Here is an 18631-nt window from a genome sequence, read left to right on the forward strand (position 1 = left end):
TGGCCCTTCGGATCAGCCTGTTCAGTCTCTTCCTGTCCCCAGCAGAGATGTTGCCGCCCCAGCAGACCACACCATAGAAGATGGCTGAGGCCACCACAGAGTCATAGAAGGTCTTCAGGAGTGGGCCCTCCACTCCAAACGACCTGAGTCTCCGCAGCAGGTACAGCCTGCTCTGCCCTTTCCTGTAGAGGGCGTCTGAGTTATGAGTCCAGTCCAGTTTGTTGTTCAGATGAACACCAAGGTACCTGTAGCTGTCCACAGCCTCAATGTCCATACCTTGGCGCTTTAGTGGCTGCAGTGGAGGATGCTTGTGCCTGTGGAAGTCTACCACCAGCTCCTTGGTTTCACTGGTCTTGATCTGGAGGTAGTTCAGCTGGCACCAGTCCACAAAGTCATGGGTCTGTTCTCAGTACTGTCGTCCCCATCAGTGATGAGGCCGACTATTGCAGAGTCATCAGAGAACTTCTGCAGGAAGCACTGGGTGGAGTTGTGGGAGAAGTCTGCAGTGTAGATGGTGAAGAGGAACGGAGCCAGAACCGTTCCCTGTGGGGCCCCCGTACTGCAGACGACCCTGTCCGACACACAGCCCTGAGTCCTCACATACTGTGGTCGGTCAGTGAGGTAGTCCAAAATCCAGGTAGTGAGGTGACTCCTGTGTTTTCCAGCTTGTCCTTCAGGAAATCAAAGAACATGATTCTCACAGTGCTCCCAGCGGTTGCCAGGTGAGCGAGGGAACGATGTAGGAGGTGAATGACGGCATCATCCGCTCCAATGCCAGGCTGGTAGGCAAACTGAAGTGGGTCCGGTGATGAGCTCATCAGGGGCTGAAGCTGGCCCAGGACCAGCCGGTCCAGGGTCTTCATCCGGTGAGATGTCAGAGCCACCGGCCTGTAGCTGTTGAGGTCATTGGGACGTGGAGTCTTTGGCACTGGTACAAGACAGGAGGTTTTCCAGAGCTGTGGGACTCTCCCCAGCCTCAGGTTGAAGATGCGCTCCATCACTCCACACAGTTGATCTGTGCAGGACCTGACGACCCTTGAGCTGATGCTAACTGGACCTGCTGTATTTAAGTCCTCTGTCTTCCTCTTTCAGTGTTGGGTCGTCTGTTGTCTTTTGCGTCATGTCTCCATTTTCCGGGTGTATCCATGCCAAGTTTCATGTTTAGGGTTTTTCATGTTTATTTTTACTTTTTCCAGTTTAGGTTATTGTTTATTTTTGTCTCGGTTCTCTTTGTTTTTCTCCATCAGCCATAATAAACGGCTCGCTTACAGTTAATATTGAGTTTGTGTCCACGCTTTGCTTTGTCTACATTTGCCTCTTCTCATGATTTTGTGCATCCACCGACTGTGGTTACTGTAAATTTGAGTTTTTTCTCTTGTTATGTTTGTGTAATTTAAATAAATAATTCTTCACTAACACTGGTGTGCACGTCTCCCGTTTGTGACACTAATCGAACTCTCTGGAGTCCTTCTGTACTCTACACTGTACTCTGTACTGTATCCTCTCTCTGCTGTCAGTAGTATTTTCCTGGTTATTCTGAGTCTTTCACTTTGTTAGTGCTCTAACATTGTTGTGTCGTTGACGTGCTCACTCAGAGGGAGAAGGATAAATACTGAAATCCATCCCTGAGCAGCGCTCTCGTTCTTGTTGCATCATTTTGTAAATATGGAATTTTTTTAGCATGAAACATTCGTGCTGATGAAACTGCACCAGCAGGATGCAGCTCAGTTTATTCTTCATCTCAAAGTTTCAAAAAACTGTGTCTTTTTTCTAATTTCTCACCTTGAGGATGTGGGCTGATGCGAGTGTGAAAGGCTGTTTTCAGGGGAAGTACCAAAAAAAGAAACATTTCTGAGCAATTTTGGAGAACCAGGTCAGCGAGAAAACAGTTCCTGTAAGATGACTTCACACATTAAACCCACAAAATAAATACATTTATTCTTAGCATCATTTAGATTTAACGATGAGGCACAACAATGATACAAATACAGGATATATGAATTTAAAAATGTTGAGGCTTCTGGAGGAGTTTGTTGTCCTAATGATGAACAGGAAAAGCAAAAATGTGTCTTTGTGTTCACTAAAAATGAGCAAAATACAGGATGCAGAGCAACCCTGCAAAGAGTAAACTGCTGAAGAGCGTTCAGTGTTTTTATTTCTGTCTGCAGTCTTCAGCTTGCTGATAAGATTCACAGCAACGCCCAACACGAAGGTCACCAATGTGAAAGCAGCCGAGCTGTGGGAGACATCAGCACCACCGTCCATACCAAACAACAGACACAGGAGGACAGGGACGGGTAGGACGGACAGATGTTTCAGCTCCACATCTGTGTACCTTAACATTTTGTGCTTGTGTGTGTGATCTATCCTGACTGAGTGCTGAGTGGATGTCCTCTGATGCATTCATTTACAGTTGACGTTGCTGTGGTCAGCTCTTCAGTAGCCAGTCGAAGCTGAAGCCACTTCTTACTCAGACTCACAGAAGCCGAAGTAAACGCAGCGACCACAGGAGAAGCCGCAGATCGAGCCGATCCGTTTGCTGCTTTGTTGAAGTTGCAGCTTTTTGTGACGGTCAGTTTTAGCTGAACCACTGAAAAACCTCAGAGAGCTGAACTGTAGATGCATCTGATATGGACCATATCCATAACAAGGGGAATAGATTCATAAATATAGCTTCATCTTCACGTTTCAGCCTCCATCCAGATGTTTCTCTGTCATGAAAGTCATGTCTGGATTAACCCTCTGCCGTCCTCTGGGTTAAAACCCATCTATACCGTCTGTCCTTTATTCTGCACTTGTGTCAGTCTGAAACCTTTTCTCTGCCAGACTGAGCAGATAACGATCTATATTTGCTCTCCGGAGCTCATGATTGTGAAAACTCTCTGTCCTCTGTTGCAATATGTCATTGTGCTTCTGAAATAGAAAAGAGGAAGAAAAAACCTTGCAGAACTTTTCATTTTCAAAGCTGTGCTTCATTTTTTCCAGACTGACAACTTTCTTGTGTTTCTGTGATTAAAAACCAAACTTCGTCTTGTTGAGAATCTTTCAGTCTGTTTGTGATAAACTGATTTTATTTTCTCATTTTTGCTTTTTCTTTACATGAATGATTTCAGGCCTGATCACATATAAAATGTGAAAGGAAGTAACTCCAAAAGGAGCGGGGCTGGCCAGACTAACAGAGCCAAGTCAGTGAGAAGAGTTCCTCAAAACAAAAATAAGACATCATAATTCACAGTGATCAGCTTCACTCTCTGCCCACTCCTCTGATCACAGACGAAACCCAGAGACGCTCAACAGAAACCTGAACATGGCAGTTTATGGTGAAATGATTCTGTGGAGCTTCGTGTTCCTGCTGGCAGGTAAGACTGAAATGATGTTTTTATTCTTGTGAATGACGGATCTGTGAAGTTGTGCTTTCACTCACTGCTGCTCTGTCTGCTGTTTCCAAATCTACAAACGTATTAAATCTGAGAGTAGAAGACTAAAATGATTTGAGTCACGTAGACTTAATGACGATGTGAAACAAGCTGATATTATCACACAGGGAGGTTTAACGATCGTTTCAAAGAGCTCAAAGCTGCTGGAGGGGAAACGAAAGGAGAAGGCTTTCTAAATGAGTTTTTATTAAAACACGAGTATTTTATAACAGACGGATTATTTCTGTCTGTTAGTGACGGAAATTTTAAACCCACATTTACTTCAACAGAGTACTTTTACTGCAGTATTATTGGAGCAGTGATATAAAAACCCGTAGAGCTCTGTTCTCATTACTTCTCTTTTCCTTCTTCCCTGTTGTGCTGTCAGTTGTATAAATAAGCTCTGTAAATAAAAGCTTGTTGCTGTTGCTGACAGCTGGTGCAGCTGTTACACAGGTGAGGTGGGCTCGGCCTAAGTTGCCTGTTTAATGCGACTTTGCTGTCGGTTGCTTCAGCTGCGTTTCCAGGATAACTGATAAATCGCTGTTGATCAATAGTCATGCATATCAGTGACCATGAAACGGACCCACACAGCCCATAGTTCGTCAGTGGTGCCAGTGTCAGTCATTATGTATAAGGTTGGAAACCTGCAGTCAGCTGAGACTGAAGAAGTCACAGAAGGATGAAAACGTCCAGATGAACAGAATCCACGTTTTCGGATTTCCTTGCCTGGAATATTGAACATGCATCAAGACTTTCCAGGATTTGTTTGGGATAGCAGGGTGCACGGTCATAAATAAGCACAGTGCAGAAAACACTGATTATGATTTTCAGGCTGATGTGCACTCCCACGCCCTCGTGCCGACGCGTTACATGAGGAGTTTAAATGTAGATCTGCACTGAAGTTTAATTAAACTGGGCATGAATCCTGGGCTGTTAATGGTTCCTTTGACACGTCTCCAGGCTGAATGATTTTACAGCAAACATCTTTAATAACTTTCAAAAACACAAACTGGGTGCAGAAGTTGACCATTGGAGTGACCGCCATGTTGAAAGCTGGTAACCAGCCCCACAGCTAACTCAGCAGGTCGGGAATTTGTGACCATCTCGGTTAAATAAACTTCTGCTTTCCTCAGCGCCGGGCGAGCCGCCACCGCTCAGTCCTGATCTGAGCTGCTTTAGCAGACTTCCTGTTTTTCTTACTTGCATCACTTCTTCTGGTGAATAAACAGTAATATTACAGAGCAAGGGAACAGTTTTACTACAGTACTGCTGTCTCAAAATAACTGTACAGTATTTTTTAATGATGTATAACCAGTGTTGATGCAACACTACTGATGAATTTGACATTTTCCTGAAAGACTTTTTATGATGAGTTTTAATGAGTATTAAATAAAACATGTTTCTGCACTGACAGAAACTAACAGCATTATGGTGTCAATACATTTCAATACACACAGGTCTGAATGAACTTGCTTTATGAACGAAACAAACTGGACTCGTGCTGCTTGTTTGCAGCACCAAAGGTTATCGTTAGACTGAACTACTCATTTATCTCATGGTGGTCATTGCTGCAGCCACTCCGTTCATCCATGAAACAAGCTGGTTTAGCTTCTCCTCAATGTCTCCTCAGTCTGTCCTCTGGATGACAGACTGAGAAATCCTTCAGCATGGTGTACTGAGGTTAACAGCAGCAGCAGCATTATAGGCAGAGTTACAGAGGAGACAAGCAGGCGGAGACGAGAAAGATAAAGGAAGCCTTAAAAAGTCCAGACAGACACTTTAAAATCTGATTTAAGGAGTCAAAGTCTTTTTTTAAAAAAACAAAAGAACTTAAAATATTAAACTATCGCCATCTTTGCTGTTGCAGAACACTCTCACTGATTATATCCGAGGTTTCTTTGAATGTCGTATTTCTCTCTGATGATGAGGATGCAGCGTGGGTGGATGCTGAGCCGGTTTCTAGACATGGACCGCTGTTTGTTGGTTCAGGTTTGGTTTGCATCATTGTGCTAAAGTATGATGAGGTTAGAGGAGCTTCCTGCTCATCATGAACAGCCAGATTAGGTTATCCCGCTGCATTCCTGGTATATTCCAACTCAGCATATACTTCCCATCCATGTTGCTGCTGTGGAAGCCACATAAAGGAGCCACTAAAGGATTATGTGAAGCCACATAATCCTTTAGTGTCCAGAGTTTTTGTAAACCATCGTGACCTGATTTCCTTCTACAGTCCTTTCAGTGTCACTGCACCCACTGAAGCCTGCTGTCAGTTAACACTGACTTTAAAAACAAACATAATCATTGCTGCAATAATGACCTATAGAAAGTTTCCAGCCCGTTCTTCATTGCAGGACACTCTGTGTTTCAGAGTCTGCAGGGCTGCAGTGAACTGCTGCACGTAGTATCACATCACAGCATAAGTGACTGTTTAAAGGTTGAGGAGTTTTAAGGTGGAACTGCAGGTTCAGTGCGTAAAATCTGAATTTTAATGGAAACCAGTCATAAAAAAGTCATGTTGATAGTTTGTGTGCAACCATAACAACTAACCAAGATATCCTGTCATGATTCTTTGTTTAATTTGACCAACTTTGTATGTTTCATACACAGCTGCTGTGGGTCAAACTGTGATCTATTCTCTCACATCTACCTGTGCTGTCAGAGGATCCACTGTCACCCTCCCCTGCACCTTCACACCTCGGAAGTCTTTCAGTGACGGTGGGAAAGAAGTTCCTCTAAAGATCGTCAGAGTCCGCTGGTGTAAGAACCATGAGATCTGTCAGGGCGGCACTCCGTCTGTGTTTGACATTAACTCAGCAAACAGCGATCCTCGTTATCAATATCTGGGAGACATGAAGACAAACTGCACTTTACAGATCAGAGATGTTCAGCAGGGAGACAGCGCAACCTTTCGCTTCAGGATGGAAGCTGATCATCCTGAAGGACATTTTACTAACAGGACAGGAGTGACTGTCAGAGTCGAAGGTGAGAACCAAACATCCTGATTCTGACACAAATTAAAGTGTTCAGTTAAACTCATCTACACTTTCCTTTTAGATTCGACCAAAAAGAGAATAATTCGCTCCAGTGATGATAAAAAGTTGAGCAGAGGTGAAACCGTCACACTGCTCTGTGCTTCAGTCTGCACTTTCCACCAACTGGAGGTCACCTGGTTCAAAGATGGCCACGCCCTCTCAGAGACTGGCCCCTCCCTCCGTCTCAGCCCTCTGACTGCAGAGGATTCTGGGAACTACACCTGTGCTCTGAAGAAGAACATGAGGACTCTGTCTGAGCCGTACAGCCTGCAGGTGGAGGCTGGAGGTTTGTTCAGTTTTCTGAAACTTTTTTACACTTTTAAGACGTCATCAAACTGCAAACACGCGACAGCGGTCAGCCTGACGCCGAATAATCTCCAGATCAGCAGCAGAATAAAATTAGGACATTTACAGCTGGAAAAAGTCCTTCATGCACACATGAACTGTTTTTGTACTCAGCCAATAAAGAACCACATGTAAAACATGCGCAGAACTTTGTTCACTTTCATAAATCTGTAAATCCCAAAATCACAGCACCCAGTGATGTCACTCATGAAAAGTCACATGGGGAGAAAATGACTTAGATATAAATAAACTTTAGAAGCTTATTTATTTTATCTTTCACTGCATGTTTCTATCTGTTGTTTGTGTTTTAGCAGCTGACGGTGTCCTTCGTCTGGTTCTTGGGGTGGTGTTTGGTCTCCTGCTGGCTGTGATCCTGCTCGTACTCTTCATCTTCATCATCAAAAGGTGCAGAAACAGATGGTCTCAAGTGTTTGAAGTATTTCACATTTTGGTGGTTTTACTTTAGCAACGAACCCAATTAAGTGAAGTTGGTGTGGATTTCACACTTCATCCTCAGTAAACAGCAGACATTCACCTTAATATATAAAATCAAAGGTTTATTTTTTAAAATAATAATAAAGGAAAATGTGTTTGCTCTATATTTATGTCAGTCTGGAAAGTATCATCTGAACAAATCCCTTTAAATTGTACTTGTAATAAATGAGAAAAATGCAGAAGCACCGTGTGATAACATTTAGAAATGATTATGCTGCCTCGTGTTAACTACTATATGTGATTATAATCACATGGAAACATAATATTTTCTGTCTTTGTGTCTGTTTTCAGTCCTGTTGTGATCATACTCATAAATACTGATACTGTTGCAGGAAGCTGGCAGCAGCAGAGGATCAGAGGGCTGTGGGAGGTGATCCGGAGCAGAAGGTGAGTTAGTGATGGGAGGATTTTACTATGAAATCAATCTTATAGGATGTGATGTGACATTCTGTATAGTTTATTATTTTAGCAAGCTTAAGTTCAAAATATGTGCATCGATTGAAAGTGTGCTGCTTTTATTCTGGATCTTCAGTCGTCTGGTCTCTGTGATTCTCAGCATCCTGATAGCATCTACAGCAACATCATGAAGTCTGTACAAACGGAAGCAGCTCAGCAGCAGGAACCCAGCCGAGCCGTGGAGGACGTCAGCTACGCCTCCGTCCAGTTCAAACAGAAGAAACAGGAGGGCAGGTAGGACCCAGCGATGGAAACCTTTAAACACTCATGTTTGTGTCGTCACACAAACAACAGACAGCTCAGATTTGTGGCTGTGACACTGAAGCCGCTCCGACAAACAGACAGTGATGAAAGATAGAAACTTCATTTCTGCACAAAGTATCACAAAAACAACACAGAAGTACAAAAGTAGGTCCAAAAAAGCTGAATGATGAGTTTTGTTTTTCTAATTTCTTTTAACTTTTACTGCTCATGAATCACAAAAACACAGCTTTCATTAAGTGACTTAAAACTTTTCTGTTTTACTGTGAATGAATAAATTTCCTGTCTGTGCTGCATTCATGAACTCTGTTTGATTCAAAATGTTTTGCTTTTGGTGTGAGTCCTCTTAGACTCTCAGATCTGTCATCAAATCATTTTCTTTTGATTTTTGCTTCGTAGGCGCTTTCAGGCGGCCGACGATGACGTTGTCTATTCCTCAGTGTCCAGTCGAGGATGAATCGCAGCTCTCTCACTCCTTCCATCCACCAATCAGCTGCAGGAAGCTGTGAGCTGTGGCAGTTTGTGTTAATCTGTTTGATGCTTTAATGCAGCTGCTGCTCCACTCTGACTTTAATACAGAACTATTAAAAAACCTCAGAGAGATGGACCAAAGGTGTATCTGCAAAAGCTCTGTGGTGCAGAGCATGTGTGCTGTAAGGTGGAGGAAGTCATGAACGCAGCTCAGTCCAGACTGGAACGCTGTTGTCCTGTCCATGTCGGGAATAACTCACAATCTAATTATTTGTTTCTGGGCTCCCATAATCTGCTCTACACTCTCTCTGTTATTCCACATCCATTATTTTCCCAGTCATCTGGAAGCTGGTTTGAAACTCGAGTCTGAGTGAAGGACCCAGCACACTTCTTCTTACAGCGCTCATTAAACCAGCAGGAGGAAAAATTATACTCTTCAGAGTCTGAGCTGCTCTTCTCTGATCAGCTCGTCTGGTTGTTCTGAGAACAAAAGCTAAAACTTTATGTTGCTGAACTACAACCATCATTGTGTCCTCCACATGCTGCTCGATTTGAGCCGAGCGATCTGCACAGAATTCACTTTTATAGCCGTACAGATGATTAAGTTTAGGATTAGAAAGCCTCGTTGGTCCCAGGCCTGTATCACTGCCACTCAACTCATTTGATTCTTCATCGTCTCTGTGATTGTCACACATGTTTGGTTAGTGATCACACGTCTGCAAAACCTGAGAAAATGAGCCGAACCTTCAGTTAATCTGTGACCTCATTAAATGTTTCCCAATGAGTTAAAGGCTCATCTTCAGTTTGAAGCTTTGCTGAGTGAAACATGAAGTTCATTTTCCAAGTGCTGATGATAGAGGAGCGTTTGCTTTATGGGGTTCATTTCCATAGTTCTTCTGCTTTACTCGAGCACTTAAAGCACTTTACACAACATGCCTGATTCACCCTTTCATAAAAGCACTTTCTGTCTACATTCACACACATTCAGAGTCCCTCACAGTTCAGTATCTCGCCCACGCAGACGCCCCATATGCAGAAATGGAAATGAATAACCGGCTTATCTTTACCCTGTCATGGCTGCCAGAGCCGTATGAGTCCACTTCTTTATACCAGCACTGGCAACATATTAAGACTTCCTCAGAAGTTTTGCAGCTTGATCGCAGGACTTTGAAGGAAGGAAGTAGTTCTCCTGTTATTTTCAGGTATTATTTTGTCTATTTTTAAATGATCCAAAAGCCGTACGAGCCTGCGGTGGTCTCGGTTTCACTGTTAGAGCCGCCGCGCTCGTCACATCTCGAGTCAAAATACCAAGACAGAGTCTTAAAAACATGAACCGGTGGTGTCATGATGGGCCTTTGGACATCTTTTATGTACAGTCTGTGTTTCAGTGTCAGAAATTCTGTTTTGGTCCAAAATGTTTTTATTTGTTATGAACATATTACCTTTTTTTTTTTTTTTTAAAAAAATCACTTTTATTTTTCTTCTATGTTAATTGGAATAAAAATAATAATTTCTAATTTGTTGTTTTACAGAAGTCTGTTTTTTGTTGTTGTTTGTTGTAGAAAAGTTATCGAAAATAATTTAAAGATGTTCTTTAAATTTCTGGAGGGTTCCTGTTTCCTCTTGATAAAGAAACAAGAGAAAACATCGACTATCATTAATATTTTAATCTGCTCTGACGTCTGTTTAATCGTCACTCACAATTGTCTTTAGTGGAACCCAAAGTTGTAAAACTTTAGATGATGGTACACTTTTAGCTCTCAACAGATGAAGGAAGTTTCTGTTTTCTCTGAAACAAGCAGACAGGACATGATGACAGACTCGTGTTACTGTGAGTCACGATCACTGCCTGCAGCGACTGAAACATGTTTGAGACTAAACCTGTCACAAAAACAACAAAACATAAACAGAATGTTTAGAATTATGTCAAAAACCCGTGTAAACTAAAATTAAAAAGAGGAAATTTGAAAATTCATGCATGACAACAATGATTATATTTTAGCTTCCATCCATCCATTCGCTTCCGCTTCTCCTTTTCAGGGTCGCGGGGGGCGCTGGAGCCTATCCCAGCTGTCATAGGGCGAGAGGCGGGGTACACCCTGGACACGTCGCCAGTCTGTCGCAGGGCCAACACACAGGGACAGACAACCATTCACACTCACTCGCACATTCACACCTAGTGGCAATTTGGTTTATCCAATTAACCTATCCCCACAAGCTGCATGTCTTTGGACGGTGGGAGGAAGGGTTAGGAAGGGACATATTCACAGAGACAACTCAGTCTTCAGCCTCATTTCATCATCCAGCTCTTTACTCTCTGCTCGCTCCTCTGACTGCAGCAGAGCCACAGCAGAAACTAAGGATGGCAGTTTGGGACAAAAACCTTCTGTGGAGCTTCATGTTCCTGCTGGCAGGTAAGACTCAAGTCTTATTTTGATCCCGTTTTAGTGACGATCAGTGAAAACGGGGTTCAGAGTTTTACTTTGACTCGCTCGCTGCTGCTGCTCTGCATCCAAATCCTGTTTAAAGCCACAAAACCACATATCAGATATGTGAGTCTGAATGTAGAAGATCGATAAAGTGATCGAGTAGCTTTAGAGGTGGATGTGATCATTGTAACCACCTTAAAGCTGCTGAGGGGAAATAAAAAGGAGAAGTTATTTAAGTTATTTTCACACAAACATTTTGTAACAGACTCATTATTTCTGACTGACGTCACATTTACTTGATAGAAAAACTTTACAGTTAATATTGAAGATAGCAGGTTTCAGTGAACGCAGTCATTGATTGTGTTATTGGCACTTTTTTTATTTTTATTTGCTCATTGATCTTCTCGTACCTCCTTCCTGAGATCGGTGCTGGGAACCTGGTGAACAGTCAGGCAGTTATTTAAGGAAGTTGTTGGCCGGACACTCGAGTTACTTCGTTCTTCTTCTTCTTACTGCTTATCAGATGTGTTTCTGTCTTCATGTCTACAGTTCGTCTTATTTGCATCCTTTAGTTTGCATCGTATCAAAAACTCTTATTAGAAAGTACAGAACTACTGTTGTTTGTGTACTGGTGCCTTAAACTGGTTTTATGGAGTTTAAATTGTGGCCATTTTTGTTTTATGACACAGCCTGTTTCAGTTTAAGTCACGGTTTAAATTAATTGCGTGTTCAAAAAATATTTTGTTTCACTCTCATTTCTCCTTGTTTCATGTTGAAGTTCGACCTGGAACCTTGTTAAGATCCAACCATGCAAAATGTGATTTTTTTGCCATTTTTCAAGTGGTCTTAAACTTCTGATCTGAACTGTATGAAGCCTCTAATATCACAGTCGCCCTCTAGTGGCTCACTGCAGTACAGTTGAAGTAAAAATATAAAATATAAAATATAAAATTAGTAAAACCAAATAAAATTATTTTATCTATTATGCAATATAAATTATGTTTTATAAGAGCATCAAGTCCTCACAGTGTCTGCTGAGAAAAGCTGGCGTTGGACAAATGTAGTTAACGCGCCTCCAGAATTTTCTAATTTCCTATTTGAGTCTGTTTGAGTTATGATCCCTGTTGAGGGTTTATTCATTTTAACTGCCTTAAAATTCAATCACAGTAAGGAAAATGTGTTTGTACAGAATCCACACACAGACAGGATGAACATGCTGACTCCACACAGGAAGGCCCCACCTGGTTCACAGAGTTCATCGACTCAGTGAATCTAAATTAGCAAATGTGAATAAATGTGAAAAACTGCAAAACTGGAATAAAGTTAAAAATTCAGGTAGTTTTTCAAATAATAAAATCCAGTAAAATCCGTGAAAACACTAAAAAGCTCTGCAGTGATGCATCCAATGGGATGTCACGAGAATCAGACCCCCTCCATTCATTCGCTCCAAATTCTAGCCCCTCCCCCTTTTCTTCTATTGGCTGCTCAGGTCAGGTGGACGCTCAGTTGGTTTCTGGATGAAACATGAAACAGCTGGTTGTTGCTGTTATGACGTGACGGTCCTATGGTGAAGGTTTGGTTCAGGGAAGGATTGTGGTGTGGTTTAAAATATGTGCTTTATCACTTTCATCATCCCTGCAATAATAAACAAACATGTGACATGTGTTTTTTTTTTTACTAAAGTATGATTCTGCTTTGTTCTAATTTGATATATTTCTACATAAAAGTAGTCACCGAGACCTTGAGGTTAAAGACAAGACGTTTGCTAACCCATCAGTACCTGACTTTGTTGTTCCTGTCAGTGTAACAGCAGACACTAGAGGGCGCTGCCAGTGGCTGGCTTTAAGATAAAGCTGTTTGCTTCAATAACTCTAAAGTTTTCTTTCTATTATAATAGAAGTCAGTCTCTGCTGTCAGTTGGTTTCCACTGAATTTCTGCAGTGAAATATAAAACTCATAGTGACACAAAACAAAGTTTCAATCCTGACCTGCTGCAGGGTCAGTGTGTGAAAACAGCATTTAATGCAGCAGCAGTCACAAATACAATAATGTAATACCTGCTTGTAGTTTGTGTGTTTCCATATAATTCATATAAATCATAATTCTTTATCAGTTTTTATCTTTGAACCCTCTGTTCCAGGTGCTGTGGGTCAAACTGTGATCTATCCTCTCACATCTACCTGTGCTGTCAGAGGATCCACTGTCACCCTCCCCTGCACCTTCACACCTCGGAAGTCTTTCAGTGATGGTTGGAGAGAAGTTCCGCTAAAGATCGTCAGAGTCCGCTGGTGTAAGAACCATGAGATCTGTCAGGGCAGCACTCCGTCTGTGTTTGACATTAACTCAACAAACAGCGATCCTCGTTATCAATATCTGGGAGACATGAAGACAAACTGCACTTTACAGATCAGAGATGTTCAGCAGGGAGACAGCGCAACCTTTCGCTTCAGGATGGAAGCTGATCATCCTGAAGGACATTTTATTAACAGGACAGGAGTGACTGTCAGAGTTGATGGTGAGAGAAAAATCTCCTCATTCTAACATAAACATCAGTCAGAGACATTAATGAGCGTTCAATGAAACTAATGAACACTTTGATTTCAGATGGGTCTAAAATAATAATAATCAGCTCCAGTGATGATAAAAAGTTGAGCAGAGGTGAAACCGTCACACTGCTCTGTGCTTCAGTCTGCACTTTCCACCAACTGGAGGTCACCTGGTTCAAAGATGGACACACCTTCTCAGACACTGGCCCCTCCCTCCGTCTCCACTCTCTGACTGCAGAGGATTCTGGGAACTACACCTGTGCTCTGAAGAAGAACATGAAGACTCTGTCTGAGCCGTACAGCCTGCAGGTGGAGGCTGGAGGTTTGTTTTCCATTTCTTAAGACATCATCCAAACTGAGTATAATTTTCTCGAAGCACAGGCAGACGCAAGTGGTTTTCCATCACTGGTTTATTTGAAGACATCTCTCCAAAGCCACTGTGAAAACTATACAGCATTAAGAAAATAAAAACTCAATGTAAGACACAGCACCTAAAATAACAATGTACAACAAAACAAGATAAATCAATAAATACCTCATTGGCTACATGCTGCAAAAAGGGAATTAGTCACCATTCTTCTGAGGTTTCCTTATAGCAGGGGTGTCCAAACTTTTTTCACTGAGGGCCACATACATACAAATATAGGAGGGGCGGGGCCACTTACTAGAAATGAGGTATATAACCTTAACTGCAGTGTATTAAAGTCAGAAAAATCCTTTAAAAGTGGTCAAATGTGTTATATTGTTGAATATAATTAAAGACAAAACTGCCTTCATCACAGCTTTCCATAAATGGATCTTTATTGATTTATTCAGAAAAAGCTTTGGTAGCTCATTCTCAGAACAGCAGCAGATTTCTTCTTGGACAGAAGATTTACAGCACAGAGAAAAAACAATAAAGGGGAAAATGGGACGGGGACATTTCAAGCTTGTTATTTAAGTTCTTAGGCTTAGCAACACACCTATTAACGTTCGTTTGAAACTGTTATCAACATTAACAGACTGAACTGGACTTAATAACAGGAGTCCATATAATTTTAGTGAATTATTCTGGTGAGTATCAGCTGCGCTGGGTATGTAAATCGGGCCATCCAGCCGCGGTGCTGATCCGACGCCACTCGTGCCAAAAATCCGGACAAATGTCACATGATCAAGGAGAAGATCTGCATCAGAGGAGATCAGCTGACTTTGCGTGTGCGTGCGCGGTGCACAGCGGTGTGTACTCTGTGTGTTAACAAGAAAAACAGTTTCAGTGCAGATCAAACAGACACACTTCCCCTTTAATTCTTTGAAGAAATATTCACTCTCCCACCGAGTCTGAAATTTTCTGCACTCACTTTCGACCTTTCGCTTCTTTGGTTCTGCCATGTTTGGTAACTTGGGGTAAATTTCTTCTGTGATTGTCCTTTTTGGTAGAGCAACTGCCTTTATCAACAGCAGCTCCCCCTGGTGTTAAAACTAAGAAGTGCAATACACTCAAGCAAAAGTTGAAGTGCGGCCATATTCTATTCTATTTATAAAATTACTTGAGGGCTAATTAAAAATGGACCGCGGGCCGGACTTTGGACACCCCTGCCTTATAGGCATGTAGTTAAAGTCCATTTTACTAACATTTTACTGACAAGCGTCACTTGTAAGTAAGCTTGACTTTCAAAATAAAAGCACCATAACTTGAACTACATAAAATAGCATAACATAAATAAAGTACAGCTTAAACAGTTTACAACGATGACATGGACCTTGACAAAATAAAGAAATGATCCAAATTATATAAACAATGCCATCATGCCAAGAGGTACATTCAGAATACACAAACTCAGAGATGTGGGAGCGATCTCCGGCCATAATTTCAAACTGAAAAAAGAAGCTTTGAAAAGTTAGAGAATGCTTAAAATTAAATTGTAAAATTTAGCAAAACTGAAAGAAAGTTTTAAAGACTTGTAAAGTGCTTTGATAGGATGAAAATTAAATTTGAATTTCTGTAAACTTGATTCTGTTTTTATGTTTCAAGAAACTTTAAGTTACTTTCCTTTATGTCTGAGTGGATGAATTCTTTCATTACTGGTTTTTCTATTTAGTCAATAAAGTTACAACATGTGAGCAGAACTTTTTTTTAAGCAAAACAGCACCTCAGCAGCACCCAGTGACATTCTGTAAAGAATAAAATAAATAGAAACATGATCGGTCACTCAGGTCACTGCACTGACAGCACAAACTCATCACTCATGATAAATTATATGGAAGATGAAAACTGACTTAAACATACATAAATAAATAAAAACATTTTATTAAGTAAATGTTTTAAACTTCAGTTATGTTTCTGTTTTTTACAGCTGGTGGTAACCTTCCTCCGATACCTGGTGTGGTGTTTGTTGTCCTTCTGGCTGTGATCGCGCTCGTACTCTTCATCATTGAAAGGTATAAATCAGCCTGTGCTCCTCTTCAGTAGCAGCTGAAGGTGGCTGTGCTGAACCTGAGTTATATTACCTACTAGGGATTTTACTTGTGTTCATGTAAAGTACACGTATGTAGCATTACATCACCTGTGTAATTAACAGTATAACAGTAAAGCTTTCTCTGCCAACACTTCCACACAAAGCTATTTCCTGCTGAAGAGGACAGACAGCTGAGCTTTGGTTCAGCAGCCTGTGTAAGTGTTAACATAAAGCCCACAGCACAGGTGGAGGTCTGACGTCAGGAAACACAGAAACGATTAATTGTCCTGAAATTATCTGAAGTACAAATGTGAAATCAGCCTCCGTCTCTCACGCCTCGTGTATATATGTGAGCTGACTCGTCGTGTTTTTGCAGTACAATTCTTCAAAGGTTCAAAACAATAAAGACCGGCTTAAACGTCTGCCCCGAACCTCCCACAGCTCCTTCGCCTAACCAGGGTATTTCCTGCTGTTTCTTACATGATGAAGCACATGTGGGAAACATATCTCAGTTCCATCGTCACATCTGTGAAAACAATTTTACATCAAATCATTTTTCATACGAAGAGCTTAGAAATACACAAAAATACACAATAACACACATTAACACACAATAACACCCAACACGCAGGCTTCCAGTTAAGAAAACTTCACTTGCTCAGTTTGTGGGTTTGTTGCTGATTCTTACTTTTTATTTTTTTAAACACATAATGATTTTGTTAAATATGTTCACAGCATATTATGAGTAAATATAATCTTAACCATTACTCACATGTCACCCTTCTTTATCCACATATTTGATATTTGATTGTAATATCAGTCATATTGTTACAGGAGGCTGAGAGCAGCAGAGGATCAGAGAGCTGCTGAACGTGAGTTACTGATGGGAGGAACTGTGTTTAATACACTTTACCGCCTTTATTGAGGATAATGGGATAGATTAAGATACATTTTCAATGTGATGACTTGTTAAGAATAATAAGCAGACAATGCAGTAGGCTAAGTGGGGGGAGATGACGTCTAATGGGAGAAAGAAGAAGAGATCAGTGATTCCTTTACAGAGTTAACTAACAGCCATCTTTCTGTGTTTCTGTCCTCTTCACTGTTTTCACGTCTGTCTGCGGTTTCAGCGTCCTGATAACGTCTCAGCAGCGTTCAAGAACAAGATGACCAACAGGAAACTACAGTCAGCTCCACCTGTGTCCAGTTCACACAGGAGGAATAGAATAGAATAGAATAGAATAGAATAGAATAGGTCTTTTTGTCATTGTACTTGTACAACGAAATTATATGTGTCCCACTCTGAGTGTGCAAGAGAAAAAAAAAAATATGTAAATAGTAAAGACAGCAGGAATAAACAGCAAACAGAAGAGATGTTTACAGTCTAGAGGAATATAGACAAAAATAAGAGAAAGGCAGCCAATGAAGAGCAAAGTGTTTGAGAGCAGTGCAAAGAAAGGACCTGGTCTGAGTCTGTGTGAGTGACCTGTGGGATGAGGGTCACTCAGACCATGGCTCAGATTGGTGGGTTCGTGGGCAGGCGTGTCATGTGTGTGTGTATGTGTGTGTGTGTGTGAGTCAGTTGGTGGGTGGGTTGCGTGGCGTCCCCTCTGATGGCCCTGGTTTGCCTGAGACAGGAGGATCTGGCGATGGCCTCCAGGGGGGCAGAGGGCAGGGAGTGATTTCTTGGGTGGTGTTAATGACCCTCTGTACACCCTTCCTGTTCTCCTGAAGTCCATTATGGGTTCTTTGCTTTTAAGGATGTTCAGCTTCAGGTTATTTTCTGAGCACCAGTGGGACAAGTTCTCTACCTCCACCCTGTACACTGTCTCATCTCCATCAGCGATTAACGCGACCACAGTGGTGGGAGGTTAGACTGATTGAGGCCGGTTGGTGAGGAAGTGTCTGATCCAGGAGCTGGGGGGTCTGAAGATGTTCCAGTTGGTGAGGATGTCTGGGATGATGGCGTTGAACGCTGAGCCGTAGTCACCTCTCACTCTCGACCACAGAACCAAACACAGAGACCAGAGGAGGAGCTGCAGGAAGCTCCAGTCTGACTTTCATGAAGCAGCTCGTCGATCATTGTGGCCGAACTACTGAAAGCATTTAGAAAACTAAAGATTTGCTCCAAATAAAAGAAAATATCTTTGAGGACTCTCTCACCACAGATCATGTTTATATTAATGTGAATTATTCAGACATGATCATGTTAGAAATATTAACTGGTAGAAAGCCTGAGTGTGTTTTTGTTCCTCCTGTTTGTGTCCTCAAACTTTAAAAGGGAATTAGAGAGACATTTTTCCTTCTGCTGAAGCCTCACGTTAACTACACCCAACCTTCAGAATGACAGATGAAACTTCTTTAATGCTGCGTTTAGGATTTCTGAAGCATAAATATGAGGATTCACACAGAGATGACGAGAATCTGAGAGTTAGAAAGGATACAGCGGCCACGGTCCATCATGTTTTCATGTTTTCAGAAGAAAAGTAAGTCAAAGGTTTTTGTGGTAAAAACACTGAACTGAACATATTAAAGTTTTCATGTTTACATTAATAATACAAAGTAATGATTTGTCATTTACTGTGTAATATTAGTTACTTTGTTGCTGTGTTAAATGTGGTGTTGTGTAATTAAATGAATTGTAATAATTCAGTCATGGTTTCCTGTCTGTAGTTGAGAAACATCCATATCTAACACCTGACTTATCATTTTAATCTGAGTTCTGATTGAGGAAGATTTATT

At 41.5% G+C, this 18631-nt stretch overlaps 2 protein-coding genes across 2 annotated transcripts; both read left to right on the forward strand.

Moving 5' to 3' along the window:
* The first annotated feature begins 1973 nt into the window (after nt 1-1973).
* Nucleotides 1974-9203, forward strand: LOC100712482 (sialic acid-binding Ig-like lectin 10). Its single transcript, XM_025911361.1, has 9 exons — nt 1974-2297; nt 2414-2571; nt 3114-3359; nt 6027-6401; nt 6474-6737; nt 7108-7201; nt 7624-7678; nt 7848-7981; nt 8408-9203. The coding sequence occupies exons 3-9, from the start codon at nt 3308-3310 to the stop codon at nt 8463-8465; spliced, it is 1032 nt and encodes a 343-aa protein (XP_025767146.1). The 5' UTR covers nt 1974-2297; nt 2414-2571; nt 3114-3307; the 3' UTR covers nt 8466-9203.
* Nucleotides 9204-10605: 1402 nt separating this feature from the next.
* LOC109200115 (sialic acid-binding Ig-like lectin 10) lies at nt 10606-18541 on the forward strand. Its single transcript, XM_019355551.2, has 6 exons — nt 10606-10893; nt 13049-13423; nt 13513-13776; nt 15788-15872; nt 16724-16761; nt 17020-18541. The coding sequence occupies exons 1-6, from the start codon at nt 10842-10844 to the stop codon at nt 17025-17027; spliced, it is 822 nt and encodes a 273-aa protein (XP_019211096.1). The 5' UTR covers nt 10606-10841; the 3' UTR covers nt 17028-18541.
* Nucleotides 18542-18631: the final 90 nt, after the last annotated feature.

This window comes from Oreochromis niloticus, linkage group LG11 (genome assembly GCF_001858045.2).
Source record: "Oreochromis niloticus isolate F11D_XX linkage group LG11, O_niloticus_UMD_NMBU, whole genome shotgun sequence".
Taxonomy (NCBI): Eukaryota; Metazoa; Chordata; class Actinopteri; order Cichliformes; family Cichlidae; genus Oreochromis; species Oreochromis niloticus.